Genomic DNA, 17,803 nt, shown 5'->3' with positions numbered 1-17,803 from the left:
TCGGATGTTGTTGATTAAATTGGTTGCAAGTAAATGCCCTAAAATGCAAAAGTCCACCACTGTTTTGTAACAAAAAAGTGCAAATTGTATTTGACTATAACTTATTGTACTTATGGTCTGCTACTATGGCACCCCAAGTCTTCTTTGAAGATGAAAGAAGACATGATGCTCAGGCTTGCTTGCTCAGCAAACATATGCCAACACACATTTCAGTGAAACCTGTCACAAATTTTAACGACACAACCTGATCGGCGTTCAGAGTAGACTTAAGCCAAATAATTCTAGGACTGGCTAAGACAACAAATCACCTCCGTGTTTTAAAAGATTATTCGCATTTAGAGCATATTTATTGATGCAAAATAGTGGAACATTTTCAGTAACACACGCCTTCTACCCCTGATTTATAGTCCATAGCGCTTCTATAGTCAAATAAATAATGGAAGAAAGACTTGGAGAGCAATACCAAGTCCTTCTGCGAAGCATGTCAACCCCTCTCTAGGATTCAAGACTTGAGAAGCCTCTCAGGTAAGCTTTTTGTGGGTGCTGAGACTGTGAATCCATGAGGGTGGGAGTTTTACCTAAAAAGAGGTAATTAAAAAGCGATGACAAAGGATTATGCTACTGGCTAAAAATAAGGATAAGTGAGAAAGATACTCATACCGCTTGCCACGTTGTTTATTTTATCGTTTGCTGCTTCGTCACCTGCGGGCTGGCCCCTATCCAATCGCAGACGGCGAATTTGCAGCTGAAATGGAGTAATTTGTTATAAAACCTTATTCAAAAGATAACATGGTTAAATTAAGTCCACAGTTGTTCACTTACCTGAAGTTTCAACTTATTCGTAAAGAAGACGCGTTTCCAACCGTATTTTTCTGCCAGTTCTCTAACGACTTTGTTTGGAGGCTCTTTGTGATATCGACAATATACAGCTCTCCAGACTTCATCGCTGTTGCATATCTATGGCAATAATAAATGCATCCCAAAGCAGATGATTAAACATTTCCTTCTAGAGTATATTAAAACACTTCATTTTTGCAGTAAAGACATCAGGACATGATTTTTTGTGAGGGCTAAGCGTGTCATGCACTAGAAAAATTAGGACAATATGTTCGACTGAAACAGATGAACTTGCGAAAATCCATTATAGGCACAAACAATATCCGCCTAAATCACTACAGACCGATCACATTACTACAGCTTACAAACAATACCAAATTTATTTCGAACAATTTCAAACCAAGTTCACTTTAATCAAATATTCCACCATATTTAGATTTGTTATTGAATTACAACTGGGTTGCCACCAAATATTAGCATAAATGAATACTTGCATTTTAGTTTAAAAGTCAAATACAAAGACCAACAAGAAATATCAAAAATTGGGTGTAATTAATAGTAATCAATTTTGACGAAGTCAGTCAAAGAGAATTTACCTCAAATATTGATTTGCAGGACCTCCCCAGGTTAACAATGTCCTCAGCATTGACGAAATTAATAATTCTCTTTAGTATAGAGGGTGGCATACGAGGCAGAAAATCGAGTTGCCCTTTAACGACACAGTCACAAAATCTCACAGTATTTTTCCCCATAATATGACGAATCTGGCCTAGTAATACTCAAATGCGTATTAAAAATAGTATACCTCTTAATTGTTCATTCTGCTTAAATCCTGGAAATGATTCAACAAGTTGGGTAGGACTATATTTCTCTGCTTCATTGCGTGATGTTATTCGCCAGCTTCTCCAGATGATCTGTTTCAATAACATTGGAACATGTTTTGGGTACTTGAAAGTACTTAAAATAAAAATAACAAGGACAAATGGGCGAAAACGCAAGGCCATTAGACATTCCAAAATCCTCACACTTATTTACACGGGTATTTAATTACCAAGAGCATAGTCTGCATATGAGCATACACAAGAAATCCTTTGGCCCTCAATGACTACTTTCTGAGAAAAAGCCTTACCTTGTCTTTTAGAACCTGCAAATGGTAAAAATCCCTCTGAGGAGAAGGAGCAGTAGCCGTAAAAGTGGCAACTACTTCATCATTAAATACTTGATAACATTTGAATATCGGGCTTTCGAAACAGGTCAGCATTATCGTGCCCTTTGAAAAACCACATTAAGGGACATGGATACATTCAAGGCCACTGGAAAATAATTTTTCCATGGAGAAGTACGAAATAGTTAGGCGGTCTCGTTACCTTAATATTGGATTTATAAAGTCCAGGGCGGTAAACATCAAAAAAAACATTAGCTTGCATTTAAAAGGCTGTAATGTATGCCTATTAAGTAGGTGACAGCTTCACCATTCCCACACAAATTCAAAACTTGAAAAGTAATACACACAACAGTGTGGGGTCTAAAGCAACCAACTTAATATAAGTTTCTACCAACGCAAATAATTGGCAATTATTGTAAGCTATCCCCCGTTTCTGCTGTCTGTAAAGTTGTACAAAATGGTAATTTGGTTTTTGTTTTAAATAACCTCACGATAATGCTTGTAACATTTTCTATTAAAAGTTGAGCATCTGCCTGCAATTTGGTAATAATTTTTGTATTTCTTGGCAGAAAATGCACGCAATATTGCTTGTTTAAGTCAATTTTTATCTTCTGCTAGGCAAATGTTGTTTTATCAGTCGAACGATACTGTTGATAATGTTAGCGCTGATTGTTTAATGTTCATTGGTTAGTTTACTAACTCTTTGGAGTCGGTTGTATGCTGCTCGCTTTCTCATGATGTTCGAAGGTTCGTCCTCGTAGTTATTTGATTTTCCTTAAATACTGTGGTATTACCACCTTTGCTTCTGGACTAACAGAAATAAACAGGTCTTATTCAGGTCCCTATGTGGCTTTTTGTTGTCGTCCACTGTAAAGAAGTATGGTATTGATAGGTTGACTTACTGTACATATCTACTTTAAAATTACAATTTGGAAGTTCTAAGGCAACTTGAGGTTGATGCTAATACTCTCTATTAAGTCTGTTGCGCCTAGCTTTGACCAAACAATGGTGTCATGTTTTACACGTTTCTGTTAGTTACTCGAGACGCTAATTATGAAAGCAAAATGGAGGAATCAAGCTTATATTCAGTCTTTTCGGATCGTAACAGCAGAATCCTAGGACTTTGAAATGTCTTAAACTAATTCACGAACTAAATTTTTAGCATGAACAGTTGATGTAGGCTATTCAATGCGACAGATTACTTGTCCACACTTTCTTGCCAATATCATTCATTTTGATGTAGCTTAACGCTTAAGAGGATAGGAATGTCAAACTCAAAGCGCTTTTCTGACCGTGAATTTTCTTCGTACCCAAACCTTATCAATTTATGTCAAACGTTCAAAACTTAGTTAATCTGATGCATTGAAGTTTCTGTTAATTCTTGTTGGATTCCCCCCTTTAGCTGCTAAGTCAAGGCCTCCCTCGCCGGGTGATGAAGAGAATAAGGTTTGTTAATTTTTTATTCTTTAACCTCTGCAGAAAGTCCTTTCTGACTACATGTCAGAGATTGCTGAAAAGCTCACAATGAAGTCAGACTTATTGAGAGAAAACAATGCGGCTGTGAACAATTGGCCTGACGAACGGTTCTTCTCCAAGAAAGACTCAACTCTTAAGAAAAATACTGCTTTCGTAAAGAAGATTGTATGTCGCTATACTTCATAACCCTCTTTTCTCCAGCGAAACTTAACAGAAAGCTCTAAAGAATCGCTCCTAAAGGATTTTGAGGGGCTGAATTTGTCAAAGTACGTAGCAGAGGTGGCCACCGCCATAACAGAGCCCAAAGTGAAGATGACAGACATTCCATTTATGCTACAACTTTGCTCGCTCATGCACCGTCGGTATTCTGATTTTTCCAGTCTTCTTTTGGACGCTTGGAAGAAGGTATTCTCACAGCAGAAGACGGAGAAAGTGAGTTATACCATACCCCTTGTCATGCTCTTAACTTAGGCTCAAAACCTCTCTAAATTGCGTGTCGATTTGGTTCTCTTTGCCGACTCAATCACGGTTGGCGTTCTACCCGAGAATGACAGTGTTCGGCTCCTCGCACTCCAACTTACTCAACTCACTAACGGGGATAAGAACTTTGTAAACATTGGTATTGTCTCTAGCTTCGTCAAGGCCTGTGGTGACGACTGGGCCGGTCTCATCCCTCGAAAATACACGTAAGTAGCCACCAACGCTCACGCTGTTTAGGACTCTTGCAAAGAAGTACGGTGCCACTATACGGCGTTCGGCGTTTCTCCCGAAGGAGCGGAAGACCAAGTGTCGCGGTCTCTTCCATGACTACTACACAGCAGCACTGGAGCGTCTGACGGGCATGGCAAAGGAGGCACGCCGAGTTATTGCCTCCAACCGCCACCAGATGTTCACTAAGGGCGAGGTCCACCCGGAGCGTCATGAGAAGGAGATGCAGCTAGTGGCGACTTGCAAGAAGTTCCACGAGGCAGTATCTATTCTTGCTGACGTTGTGGATAAGGAGGCACCACCTGCTATGGAAACACTTGTTGCAGGTGGGTTGTGCGTCGTTTCTCTTTCCTCACCCGTAGTCGTTGCTGAGTTTTATTTTTCTTTTGACTAGTTGAGGAGGATGAGAATAATGGGTTGAAGACGGAAGGTCAGCTACATGTCTCTGAGGTAAGGTCACTTTTCACTGTTATTTGCCTTGAAACCCAAGAACCGTACGCCTACTATCCTAAAAAGCCCAAATTTAGTCTTTTTATTGGCACGAGAAATTCAATTGATGCATCCTAAACGGAAGACATTTTTGTAATGCAGGCAGTTTCTTGGTAATTGATTAAAATATTTTAGATTCCTGCTTATTTATGAATGCAAACACCGTTTTTAATGGCGTTTGAACCCTGACTAGTTTTCCCCAAACAGGCATAGCTATCTAGGTATACTTTGTTTTGCGAAACATTTGGCATTGCTGCGAGAATACTACGCTAATTCATTGTAATTTGGGCATTTTGTTCCATACTTTCGTTATCAATTTGTCTTGAACGCTTTCATGCTCCTTGATGTCAAAAATTTGAAGCGTCTTCCTATTTTTTAACATTTCTGATCAGTAAAAACGAAAGGTAGAGATGAAGTGGCCAAATAGGTTTTGTATGAGTGCGTCATTTGGCTAATTTTGTCTGGTGAGGCGACTGTCCTTACAGGTAAGTGCACTGGCTGGCAGTCGGTTATGGGGTGCTCTGTGATGCCAAGAGCACAATTTTATTTCGATCGACGTGTGTGCTCAACGTGGAGACGGTGGCTTCTCTCTTCCATTGGTGGCATCGAGGATTTTGATTTGCGCGTAATTTAAGGTGCTCCGGATGATTAACAACAAAAAAGCTGATGCTGTTGGTTTCACCCGCCCGATTTATGAAGTCGCATCAAAAAGAAATGTCACTGTTGGAAAAGTCATATACACAGAGTTATGAAGATGCGAACAATGTCTCGAACAGCCCACGTAGTGCGTGATGTCACCTTGGTTTTAGCAATGCAATGGCACTGACGTCACCTAAGTCCTACGCTGTAACCAGTGTTGGTTGGAGGATCACCTTTCACTCACTCCGACTGCACCCTATCACAAAGGAAATTTTGGAGGCGGTTTTCGGAGGGGTAGTGGTAATATTTTTTCAAACACTTCACTTAATTTTTTGTCTTGTGAGTCAACTAGGGCTGTCATTGAACAGCAGCTGCTATTTTAAGACAAAGATGGCTGTAAAACTCGGTGTCTAAATTATGCTACGCTTTGGTTATTGTGAACGACAGATGTTTGCCAGTATCACAAATTCATGTATTTGGGGTGCGTTTTCAGTAGAAAGGCAAATTTCCCTCGCAAAGTCTTCTGCGAGTGGATTGGGAATTTTGGCAGTAGTCGTGCTGATAGGTACAGAGCGCTCTCGACGTTGGGAAGACCAGTCATTGTCGGATTTAATTAAGTTAATATTTTATGAAGGATGATCAATGTTCACAATCAGTTTCATCATGGAGGAATCAAATATTTGAGGTAAACAGATTATAAAAGGTTCTGAAACTGTTTTTAACGGTTTACGTGCGGCTGATCTTGTCAAAGGTCAAGCTGACTTACCCTCATTGTGACACGATTACGTCATCCTTGCTATAGCCCTGCCCTGATGTAATGTGCCCTTTGTTATCCTTATCTCTATCGTAGGGTGGTGACGCTGACAACTCGTCTCTATTCGAGGATGAGGACACGCGATTATTCTACGAAAGCCTGCAGGACATTCGTGCCATGATCCCTGCTGTGAGTTTTTGTTAAGGAAGGGAAATTTCGAAGTCTGCAGCAGTATTTATTTCCTTTTTCCCTCCTAGATTTTGTACAAAGAAAGCGAGCAGTCCACTTCGAAGATGGCACAGCTCAAAAAGGATGATCCTGCTTCTGCAGATGAATCCTCTAACGATGGTAGGCGAAGTTCTCAAGTACTGCGTGAAGCTACTAGTGCCTATTGCGCCATCCATATTTCTAGGCTTCCTTGTTATGTTTATGCGATACGTTTCTCCAAGAATTGAAACCCACGTGATTTGATATGACCTCAAAGGGGGACTAGCGCACTAGTGATTAGTGCGCAACTAATATTAATGCGCAATACCAAAGGTATCATTATCTAATGGAGATTAAAGCCATGTTTGACCCTATAAGGTGTATATCTGAACATGACTTCGTAACAAGTGTAGAGACGAGCTGAGTGACAAACAGCAACGGTGACGTGGACAGAAAGTCGTGACACTTAAATGGTGGCCGATTTGCGGAACCTGAAAGGCTCTCGCTGTTGAATTTGTACTTTAAACAGATATCTCTCCCTTACCTATTGTTCCTCCTCTCTCCAGCATCGTTCTCGACAATCATCGTGTAATTTCCCTTTTTCTGCTATCACAAAGCAGTCAAATTTGTGAAACGAGAACTCCGCCACGACATCTGATTGCGGGCATGGTGATGTATGCAGTTTATTTACGGGAAAACCATCCGTCCCATACTCTTCATCAACCACACCTTAGGGGCTCATTTATTCTGTTTTGCTCAAGGTTCCTCCGTGTCTTACAAAAGCGTATTTCCTACAAAAATCTCTGTTGTGGGGACCATTTGTTTTGAGATAGAATCATTCATTAAAATGCAATATATAGTAGTTTAATGGGGACATTTTCCGCACTCTTACCCCCTAACCATATTTTCACCATTGTAATGTTGCCCAACATCTGATTTGGGTTGCTCTTGGCTTTTTTTAATGTGAAAAAGTAAGAATTCCTATTATGATATTAATCATTTAACTGTTCATTCAAAAATTCCAATAATTTCCATAAAAGATGTTTTCAACTGGCTTAGCTCTGGTCTTGTTGTGTTACTGGCCATTGTGCAGAGCCGGAGTTTTTGCAATTGCCCTAATTGTCCGGATTCAGTCATCCACTATAGATGTCTTCATTCTACAGCCTTTTGAAAGGGGTTTGCGTGTTACTGCTACCAATGTATCATCTGGGTCATCTCCAAAAACGTTTTAAATTGAACAAATCTGGATATAGATACAAATGTGCAGAGACTGGGAGAAATTTGGTAAGGATAACACAGTACCGGGCTGCTAGCCAAATCGTAGGAGACTGAAAGGGCATAATTCAAACAAATGCTTGTCTGTGTAATGCGTGAACGTATGTGCTCCTCCCCCGCATGTCCTGGATCTGACAGAAATCGACGTGGAAAAGGTGGAGAGTGAATTGGCACAGGCAGAAGAGGAGGCAGAGGAGGATATTATCTGCCCAAAAACTCTCGAGGCTGGCCAGGAAGGTGGGGGATTGTCGTCAACCTCCGCCAATGGTAGCGCCGCATCCTCAACCTCTACAGGGCAAAAGTCTGTAGACAAGTTTTCCCCGGAGACACGTCAGTTTGTGATTTATCTTTATTTTACTTTTGTTACTATTATAAATGTGGGGCTGAATAACCGCAGAAGCTCTATTCTAAGCGTGCAGGGGACTAGGCGAATAGTGTTGCGAATAACGCAAATGGAACTCCATAATACCGGTGTGGAGGTAGAATGATGGAAGGCTGAAAGGACATGTTTAGTCTTTTGTATTTAAAGCAGGTGTCATTCCAGTGCATTTTGGTAGGAGTTCTGTTGAGCTTATTTATGGCAAGGGGCGATCTTAAGTGGTTTAATTAAGGGAGGTGACGAATGTTCCCTAAGCAATCAACTTCGAATTTTATGCCGCTGAATGCCAAAGCCAAACTTCATATTTGCCTTTATCTGTAGCGTTCGTGTAGCCAAATCCCTTGCCCATACCTTATCCAGCGATGAATCTAAGGTGGTATTGCTGTCGGCGGTATTGGAAAGTCCAAATGTACTTCTATGTTGCTTCCTACAATGTGAAAACTGGGATATCTGCCCATTTCAAACCCTTTCCTAGTAAAGTATGGCCTAGATGCAGCAGTTTTGCTGTGCATCCTAGTGCAATATTTCCAGGAAAGGTGATGTTATCCTATTTTAAAACGACCTCTCTCCAAGATGCTTATTTTGAGGCATTAAGCACATCAAAAGTGCAAACCTTCCAATCCACCATCTGTCATGTTAATGGAGTTTTGTTGCATACATCATTTTGAAGCGAAATTCAGTAGCGACTGAAACCATCCAGATAGTTTGATTATTTGCTAGTTGCACATTATTGAGCAAACCGAACTGTCGCACCTAGGCTCCTGTTGCTGTTTGCACGGTGGTGTAATGCCACGTGACATGAGATTTTTAGGCACATTGCAGGCGTGCTTGCATGAGTTTGAAAACGTGTGAATGCTCTGACTCACTTTCCTCTTTTTATCTTCATTTCGTAAAGGTGAAGAAGAGGGCCCACCAAGTGCGAAGATGATGATGGACACTTTCCTCACTCAACTTCCCAAATGCGTCAATCGCGACCTCATTGATCGGGTTCGTCTATTGTCTCACCTCCTCCCTTCTCCACTTCAGCTCTTACCAGCTAACTGAGATGGTTTATCTCTTTCCTCACAGGCAGCGTACGACTTTTGCGTGAACCTAAACAAGAAGCCGAATCGCCGGCGGCTGGCTAATGCGCTGGCCTCGGTGCCACGCACACGTTACGACCTCCTGCCCTTCTACGCACGCTTTGTAGCCACTCTTAATCCAGTAATGCCTGATCTCAGCCAGGACCTCAATAACGCTCTGCTCCAGGAGTTTCGCTGGCACCTGCATAAGAAGGACCAGGTTAATTTGGAGTCCAAACTGAAGACCGTCCGCTTCATTGGTACGTGCTTAGTATCTAGAGCTAGTGATCATTGAATATTGAACATTCCGATTTAGAACGGTGTTCAGTTATACGGTGGGGAGTAAGTTACGCGACTTCCCCTTTTGAGTTAACTGTTGATAATACCTTTTTACCATTGAGGTAATTGGCGGCTTAGAATCTCGGACGGTGGGATCATCGAGCCGAAATAAGTGCTTCTACAATTCAAGAGGGAATTTTGTGTCTAGGAGAAGAAATGGTAGTCAATTATGGAATGTGGTCGACTGGTTTCGAGGTTTAGATCTTTTGGTCTGAATAAGGTGGGATCGGACGGACACTTTCTTGTATAAGAACTTATTTGTCCTGTACTCTAAGGTACTTATGATCCCCCTTCTTTGTGAATCGGAGTTTGAAAGGAAAATAACCACAGGACACTTGTTATTACTGGACTAAGGTGGTATGTCGGTGGGACTTCTAAGTCATATGTGCCATAACATGAACGGCTCTACAAATCTATTTACAATTAGTTTTGCTTCCTTCGATCACAGCAGTTCGAAAGTTAAATTTGCATTTTAATAAATGAGGAATGTAGCTTTAGAGGATAGCCAAATGGAGTTTTCGTCTTTGCAGTGTAAAAATTTAACGCAAAATTTTGCTCCGGTGGATAGTTTTGTCGTTCGGTTATTAACTATGGAACGCCTTTCCATTTAAATGTTTATTTCGTTATATCTTAATCAGGAAGCCGTGTAAACAGCCTTCTCGTTCGCCCAATCTAGCGATGACTGTTTTTTTTTTTCATTTAAAAGGAAAGGTGCATTGTTTATACGGTTATATTCGAAGACTGTTAAATTGCAAGAGGCATTGTTAACATCTTTCGCGCATTTAATAGGATATTATTCTATAGCTTGATAGAGGTATATATCTTGGGGACGTGGTGAATGCCGCACATGAGATCCTAAGTCCATCTCCCGCTTGGAGTTTGGTCCGTGGTATTCGTATGAGCGGTAAAATGTCCAATCCTGTATTGTTTGCAGACTCGGTGTTGCCCTTTATCCTGACCAATTTTCTCTACCTATTTGCAAGTTTACAACATCTTGTCATTTTGTTTAACTGATTTAGTAAGGCTTTCACTTGTTATCAATTGGTTGAGCTTCGCAAAGCTAACGCTGGACACAAACCAACATTTTTCGTATTGATAATGATGTAAGGACCAGTTGCTGCGCTTGGTTCAAAGAGGAATGCTTGCGTGGGCTTCGTGTAAACAGTCTTTCAAGGGCTTAGCGCCTCATTCAGTTGTCCAGTCTTGAAATCTTAGCAGGCTTCCCTCCTGCCAGTTCGACTTATCTAGCTCGGTGAAGCTCCAATGCGTAGTCACCTAAATTGGCCACTAAAATAATAGCTGATCTCTGTAGGTACTTAGTTTTGACACTTGATTCAGAGTCTTTGCCCATTTTGTCGAATACTTCCACTTCAAGAAGGTATCATTGTTTATCAGTGGACACTCACAGATCAAAATCATCTCTTTTGTGCAATGCGCTGGAAAATAAGAAGAATTTTTGCTGGTGATGGAGAGCAAATAGTTGATTTTGGTGCGACTACACACAAGCTGCAAATAACGTTGGAAACGGGTTATACGAGACCACTCTTTCATAACAATTCCAACTTAGGCGATTTCGGCTAAGGTTAAATTGCCTAGGTGAAGTGATAATAATTATTAAAAATTGTCGGGCGTGTTATTCTCCTATAGTCGATCAAGTTATGCAAAGCACGGAGAGTTTGCACGCTCAGCTGAGCTGCCGCTGTTATCATTGGTTGCTAATTCTCATGACCTGGCGTTGTGTGCGGAAGCAGCCGGAGGTTTTTATCTCACACCAACCAGATAACAATTGCGTCAATACCTCAGGACAGAAAGCTTTGTTGATAAACGCGGGCGGGTCAACTCAAGGCTATGGCGCGTGGGTACGGGCCTAGTCGAGGAATCACGTCGACCGCCGAGAGTCAAGTCATAGACTTCAGCTGAGTCGGAGTCGCTTGGCCATGCAGAATCACGATTTCCAGAATGATTGGCAGCTATCAAAAAGAGCGGAAAGTCCTAAAAAGTTAAACAGGAGCATTTCTCTGGGGTTGTAGACACTCCCATCATGTTTTGAAGTAATTTTGCTACCTTATACGATAGACAGGGCCGGAAGATTTTGGGATTCTTTTATTTTCGCATAAGTAAGCAATGATGATTGATTCTAGTATCAAACCTGGGGAAAAGGAATACATATTTTGAAGTTTTTCCACCCATAATTTTAGCGTTTCAAGGTTCGACTATTACAAAATTAAATGACTTTACTTAATGCGAACAATTGGATAAGGCCGTATTCGAATGGCAGCAACTGAAAGGCTCACGTCGACGCTTTTTAGGTGAACTAAGTATCCAACTTTTGGGCGCTCGGATTTCCCTCGCATGACGGACTCCTCTTATTGAAGCAATTGTCTTCTAGTCTATTAAATACCTCTCAGTGTATCATCACATGTTAGTCGGGCTATTTCAAGAAGTGTTTCACATAAAAATGGCTGCAGAATCATTAGTTCCGTTGCCCGAATGCTACGACTTTATGCTGGCAGGTTGGGATACTCTCCGTTATGTTTTCGACATGTTCGAGACACTATTCGAGCATGATTAAACTGCCCTTATGATCCTTCCTACTCATAGTAAAGATGTAGTCTCCTTTATCTCTATGGTCGTAATCGAGGATAAGTATGGCAGCATTAAAAGACTCGGAAGCTACTTCATAGGAGACCAACAGTCGCACAGTCCTAGCCCTCTTTTGAGCGTCATACTTGACTCTATGTGATCATTCTTCTGATTCGGCCATCAAAACAATATTGTAGTAAATTGGAATCAACTATCATACGGGACACTTCATGCCTAATGCTTCACTATTATTAATAGTTACTCGAAGGTACTTTAATTCACTGAGTAATTCTAATCTAACTTGACTAGGAGAGTTGGTGAAGTTCCGCGTCTTCCCAGCGGACGAGGCACTGAACTGCGTGAAGCGCTTGCTGCCCAACTTTGTGCATCACCAGATCGACATGGCCTGCGGGTTGCTGGACACCTGCGGCCGCTTCCTTTACCGTTCGCCGGCCACTCATCGGCGCACGCAAATCTACCTGGAGATCATGCTGCGCAAGAAGAATGCCCTTCACATGGATGCGCGCTACTCTCTTATGATTGAAAACACCTTTTTCTTCTGTGATCCACCCAAAAATGCCACAAATGTGAGTTACTATTTCGGCTTTATTAGCAGAAAACCTTTTTTGTAAGGGGGACTTAAAGCCGTTATGTTGCAATCCATTTGGTAAGGTCTGGTGTCTTTCTTGAAGTAGCTTCACGAAGAATGGAGACTTGACAATGTTTGTAGCACCACATTGGATCATTAAGAATAGGAGAGACTAGCGAGTTAACAACCGCAGTCAATGCTATTAACCTTATGTTACTTGGTTTCCACTTTGTTTTGCGTGCTGCTTTCGTCGCTCTTAATGGTCGTTGTTCACTTCAACGGCTCAAAAACATGCCAGCAACCGTGGTCTGCTTAAAATAATACTACAATGTAGCCCCTGTATAACGACCAAAGACGTTTTAAGGGAACCTGGGCCTTATTTCGAATGTTTGGAAGATTGGAGACCATAAATGCTATCAGCGAAACTTGCACAACACTGCACACTTGCCTTAGCAACTACTGCGGTGGTTACCTGGCTGTAACCGTTTACGAGACAGGAACAAAGTCATAGATTACCATCTTAACAAGACTTTGAAATGGGTGATATTGGTAATCAGATTCATCTGTCGTGTCTCCGTTGGCAAGGTACTTTTAAGCTTGTTCGGAGCACTCATTTCTATCCTTCCAACCTCGTTACTGCCTTAGTGGTTAAACTATTTGTCATAGCTTTTTCAGCATATCGAGGTATGCGCACTCATCTGTCACTTGTTTGTACTTTACACCTTTGGTGTAATTTTGACAGTCCGTCTGGCATGAGTCATCGAATTTTAAGTTATCTCCAGCGAATCCCTTGTTTAGCATTGTTTTGGTGCGTAATAATCAGTGGATCCATTTAGATGATCCTTTCTTTGAAGGACAGGGTGCGAATGACGCCCTGCGTATTTCGCCATGCTAGAACCAACGCGACGAACCAGTACATACGCATTTAAATTCATGCTAAAAGGACGGTTTGGTCGAGGAAGTTGTAGGATTTTGCTAGCCTTTAGCACCCCATTTTGATGTCTCGATTACAGACTAATTTCATTGGATGGTCTCTAAAACAATAGTTTATGAAAGTCCTCTATTCGAGTGTCTTCGACTTTTCGTTGTACACCTCACCAAACTGTGTTCTCGTCTTCGTCAGTTCGGGCAGGTGGAACTGACTCCATTGCAGCGTTTCCTAAGGCAGTTGCTTTGGCGCGACTTGAATCGCAATTCCGTAAACTCCGTGCTCAAAATCCTACGAAAGATGGACTGGAATGACGCACTGGTAAGTCAAAGTCCTTTGGGAACGAGTTGACAATGGCCTCAATTTCGGTCCAAAAAGTTTCCTTCCCATCACACTTTCCAGCTGGTCTCTTTCATGAAAGATCTCTTCACCAGTAGTTGGCAGGTGCGCTTCCAGTATATCGGCTGCCTAGCCAGCGTCCTCTCGGGCCTCTCACTTTACCACAAAGACTTTGCTGTTGCTGTTGTCGACAATGTCATTGAAGACGTGCGTGTTGGCATGGAGGTATGTAATCCAGAGGCATGCTAAATCGCAAAATTTGAAGTGAGGTTTTGAAGCTGTCCTTTTTCAATTTTTCTTTTCTCTTGGTTGGCAATTCAATGCTGCATAGGGATTAATGTTTACGTATCAAAATTTTCATTTAGATTAGAGAAATTTTTGAAGTCATATAAACACTTGAAATGCCATTTTATTGTAGAGAAATGATCAAACAATGAACCAACGGCGACTGAGCACAGTGAAGTACCTTGGTCTGCTCTACAACTACAAACTTATTGAATCGCCGGTCATATTCACAACTCTCTACTCGCTCATTACCTTTGGTGTCAGCCTGGACTGTAAGTGATCATTTTGTTCCGAGTTTGACTATGCCTCTTTCTCCTTCACCTACAGGTCTCAATCCAAGTCTAATCGACCCACCCACCTCGCTGGCGCGCATTCCCCTAGTTTGCATCCTGTTGGATACTTGTGGGTCCTACTTCGACCGAGGCAGCCGACGCAAGAAACTCAACATATTTGTCGTCTATTTTCAGGTGAGCTTCAGGTTTTCACTAACTTAGTCCTCTTTTTCATTCTCCCGTAGCGTTACTACTGGTCCAAGCGAATGCATCCCATATTCACACCTCCCAAGTGGGCGGCCACCAACAGTATTACAGAACAGCGAGAGAAGCAAGAAGGAGAACCACATTCACCTACTACTACCATAGCCACGGGTGGGGATCAGTTGCCGCCGGAGCTGGAGCATTTTGAACGAATTCCCTTCCCCGACGCTGTGGAGCAGCAGTTTGAGGAGACACTGTGTCACCTACAAATGAAACCCTCCACAATCCGAAGTCTGGAGGAGGCGGAAGCTCTGGTGCAGAGCGTAGAGAGGCGCTACACTCAGCGCATGATTCAACTCATGCAGTCCTATGGTCTCAGTACACACAAGGGGTCTTCTCGTACTGGGGTAATGGAGACCATATCGGAGGAAGGTCAGTCTCTACTCTCTCGTCCATTTTTGAAGCCCCTAAAAGACCGAACCAGTCTCACCATCGTAGCTGAGTAGCTTGTTTAAGTTTAAAGGGAGAAAGAACAAACGGAAAAGTATCCTTTCTGTGCCTCATTGGGTGGGAGTTGGGTTTTCACAATTCGAAGAAATCAATCAGTTGCTGTGGTGGTGCGATGGTGATGCAAATTCTGATTAATAAAGCTGAGCTACTATTTTCCTGTAGAACGATTGCTCCGTCCTAACTTTATAAGTCACAATTACTTAACCACACTTTTTCATTGTTTCATCAGTACTCTTCTTGATTATTAGTGTCCTTTACATTCCTTTTTAACCTCCGTTCTTATCTATCGTCTACTGTGCCGAATAATTCTAATAATCCAAGGGAAAGTATATCTTTTTTATGTCCCTCGTTAAGATTAATCTTTCTCTTTCGTTATTGTATGCACAGATTACCCTGTAACCCTTAAAAGCGTGCTATTAAAACATTGACGCAGATGTGGCATTGGATTGGCAAATAATTTAAGCTTAGATGATAGGGAAACGGGGTAAGAAATGTGTCCGTTTTTTCCCTTACCACATCCTGTTTCACAGGCCTTATTTATGGTTACATTCGCCTTTAGAACCTTATTCCTCAAGTAATCTGTCGATTCTACTTGTTAATATGTTGGCTTGTCTGGGCTAATGCATTGTTTTAATAAAACTGCTAATCCTTGATATTAAGATACCATATGGATGCACTAGTTCACCCGTTCTATCCCGTCCCGTCCCACTTCCACTTTATTAGTCACATTACCGTCAGCCCGTCATGCAAATGATTACGCAACATCGCCCTGCAACCCAACTGTGGATTTGAATTTCTGTGCTTTTATCGTCCTGTTAGACGATCTCAAACTGGACGAGGATGATTCAGACGATGAAGAGGAGTTTTTCAAAGGTGAAAATGGGGCTGGTACCAACTCCAGGCAGCGTAATGGAAAGGTATGTTTTGATTTCCACACTTTAATCGCTTTTTATTTAAAGGAAAATAGATTCCTAAATTACCCCTCCCTCCCCACTTAGATGGGTGAAGAAAGTGGCAGTGAGTCAGCTGGTGATGATGATGAAGATGAAGATACGGTCACTTTGGCGCCGGATGAGGACTCTGATGAGATCGGTGTTGACGAAGAGAATGAGGATAATGAAGATGGCGAGGACGACGCAGAAGAGGAAGAAGGGGAGGAGGACGAGATGGTACGACTTGGTCTACGACCCAAGTACATGAAGTGTCCTGAGGACGATGAGTTTGTGGCAGAGCTGGAGCGAATGACCGCAGAGGCGATAATGCCTGGTGCCGGGGTTCCTGCTGGCCCCGCGGCCACCGTCACCTCCACCGCCATCCCCGGCACAGCCTCCCTATTGCCCTCGTTGGAGAGCCTTGGGGTGGGCGCCGCTGCTGCCCGCAAGGCCGCTGCTCGCTCTGCCGCTGCGCAGACCCAGTCAACGGCGGAGAACATAATCGCGGCACTGGAGTCCACGACCCCGCGCATTCCTACTGCGCCTCTCAACAGTGATCTCACGGGCAGCATGGTAATGCGTATTGTTTATTTAAAGCGAACATTTTACCACTGGCTTATTAGCTGTTCACTTTGTTCGATTATCTTTTTGCAGCCAACAACCCCCAAGGACCAGGTAGAGCCACCATCAGTTGTCCAATTCAGTCTGGTGGTACGGCGACCAGGAGGTGGCGGATCTGGCGGTAATAGTTGTGTTGGTGGGGGTGCCAGTCGGCCCCGCTTGGTACCATTAACGGTGCCTCGGTCCGTTCCATTCGCTGCACGTCTGCTTCGCATTGAAGCCGAGGAGCGGGAGGAGAAGGCGCGACTTAAAGAACGAGTTCTCGAGATGCATAAAGCCCAGAAGGAAGCCGATGAGACCAGTAAGTTGGGCCTTTTCTATATGTTCCTCCCCTTGCTACTTCTCTGCCAATCTTCACCTCTGTAGACTGCCTCAACTCCGATCTCCTGGCCCAAATACCTTCGAATGTAAACCGTGACCGATGGTTGAAGTACAATCATCCCAAACGGGCTCCGGATGCTGAGGCTGTTTTTGGAACCTCCAGGTAGATCACCCATTGAAATATGTTCTTTTACCACAAAGCTCAATTGGCTTGTTAAAAATTGTGCGTTTTTTTTAAATACCAACTACCCGCGCAGCGTAAAATCGCATTGTCGAACCGCTTTAATGAGCCAACTGAAATGTCCAGAAAGGGCATAACTCAAGCCCCAACAATTCAAAATACTTACCTAACTGCCGCGATACTTCAGCAGTCTTTTTATCGTGTGCGAATGAGGAACCCTAATCTCCGCCCAATTCTTGGTCTACCAAGGCCCCAAATTCATTCCTCATCCCATTTTGAGGGTCAGTTCGCCATTCTTGTTTATTATTGGTTTTGCTGTAGTGTCTCCCTACCTCCACCACCTTCGTATGTCAACTACCGAACCTTCCGTCGGTGATAGGAGCACGAGCACCAAGTGAAGAAGAGAGGGCGAGAAAGCGAAAGAGTCGGAGAGTGAGAGATGTGAACAAGAGTGCGTGCGTTGGTTCTCACAGTGTGTTGCATCAATAGCCTCTTCCTACTCCTTCCTCCTCCAAACCTGCAGTAATCCTCCGAGGAGAGGGGGGAGGCTACGAAGCAAAGACGACAGAACAGCAGAACAGTCGAAGACACCGCAACTGAAGACACCGTAGTGCCATTTTAAGGAACAATTGGGGAAGTTCCCCTTCCTCCCCTCCCTCCACTACTCCCCACACTTTTCCCACTGTCATCCGCACACACATGCTGAACC

At 42.8% G+C, this 17,803-nt stretch overlaps 2 protein-coding genes across 2 annotated transcripts; one reads left to right on the top strand and one right to left on the bottom strand. All coding sequences in view use genetic code 11, as the record gives it.

The window, feature by feature from the left end:
* Positions 1-495: 495 nt before the first annotated feature.
* On the bottom strand, positions 496-1,766 carry EGR_00534 (F-box only protein; the record flags this gene model as incomplete). The annotated part of the gene is made up of 5 exons (XM_024489783.1): positions 496-578; positions 661-745; positions 823-957; positions 1,434-1,606; positions 1,643-1,766. The coding sequence occupies 5 exons, from the start codon at positions 1,764-1,766 to the stop codon at positions 496-498; spliced, it is 600 nt and encodes a 199-aa protein (XP_024355780.1).
* Positions 1,767-2,739: 973 nt separating this feature from the next.
* Positions 2,740-17,470, top strand: EGR_00533 (Regulator of nonsense transcripts; the record flags this gene model as incomplete). The annotated part of the gene is made up of 23 exons (XM_024489782.1): positions 2,740-2,749; positions 3,405-3,448; positions 3,482-3,643; positions 3,680-3,910; positions 3,950-4,164; positions 4,196-4,512; positions 4,581-4,636; positions 6,165-6,257; positions 6,326-6,416; positions 7,689-7,880; positions 8,825-8,916; positions 8,998-9,250; positions 12,222-12,499; positions 13,625-13,750; positions 13,832-13,993; positions 14,187-14,325; positions 14,381-14,520; positions 14,571-14,961; positions 15,763-15,956; positions 16,038-16,544; positions 16,626-16,893; positions 16,959-17,076; positions 17,416-17,470. The coding sequence occupies 23 exons, from the start codon at positions 2,740-2,742 to the stop codon at positions 17,468-17,470; spliced, it is 4,134 nt and encodes a 1,377-aa protein (XP_024355779.1).
* Positions 17,471-17,803: the final 333 nt, after the last annotated feature.

The sequence above is a fragment of the Echinococcus granulosus genome (genome assembly GCF_000524195.1).
Source record: "Echinococcus granulosus chromosome Unknown EG_S00002, whole genome shotgun sequence".
In the NCBI taxonomy this organism is placed as follows: Eukaryota; Metazoa; Platyhelminthes; class Cestoda; order Cyclophyllidea; family Taeniidae; genus Echinococcus; species Echinococcus granulosus.
This window is presented reverse-complemented; position numbering and strand designations above follow the sequence as displayed.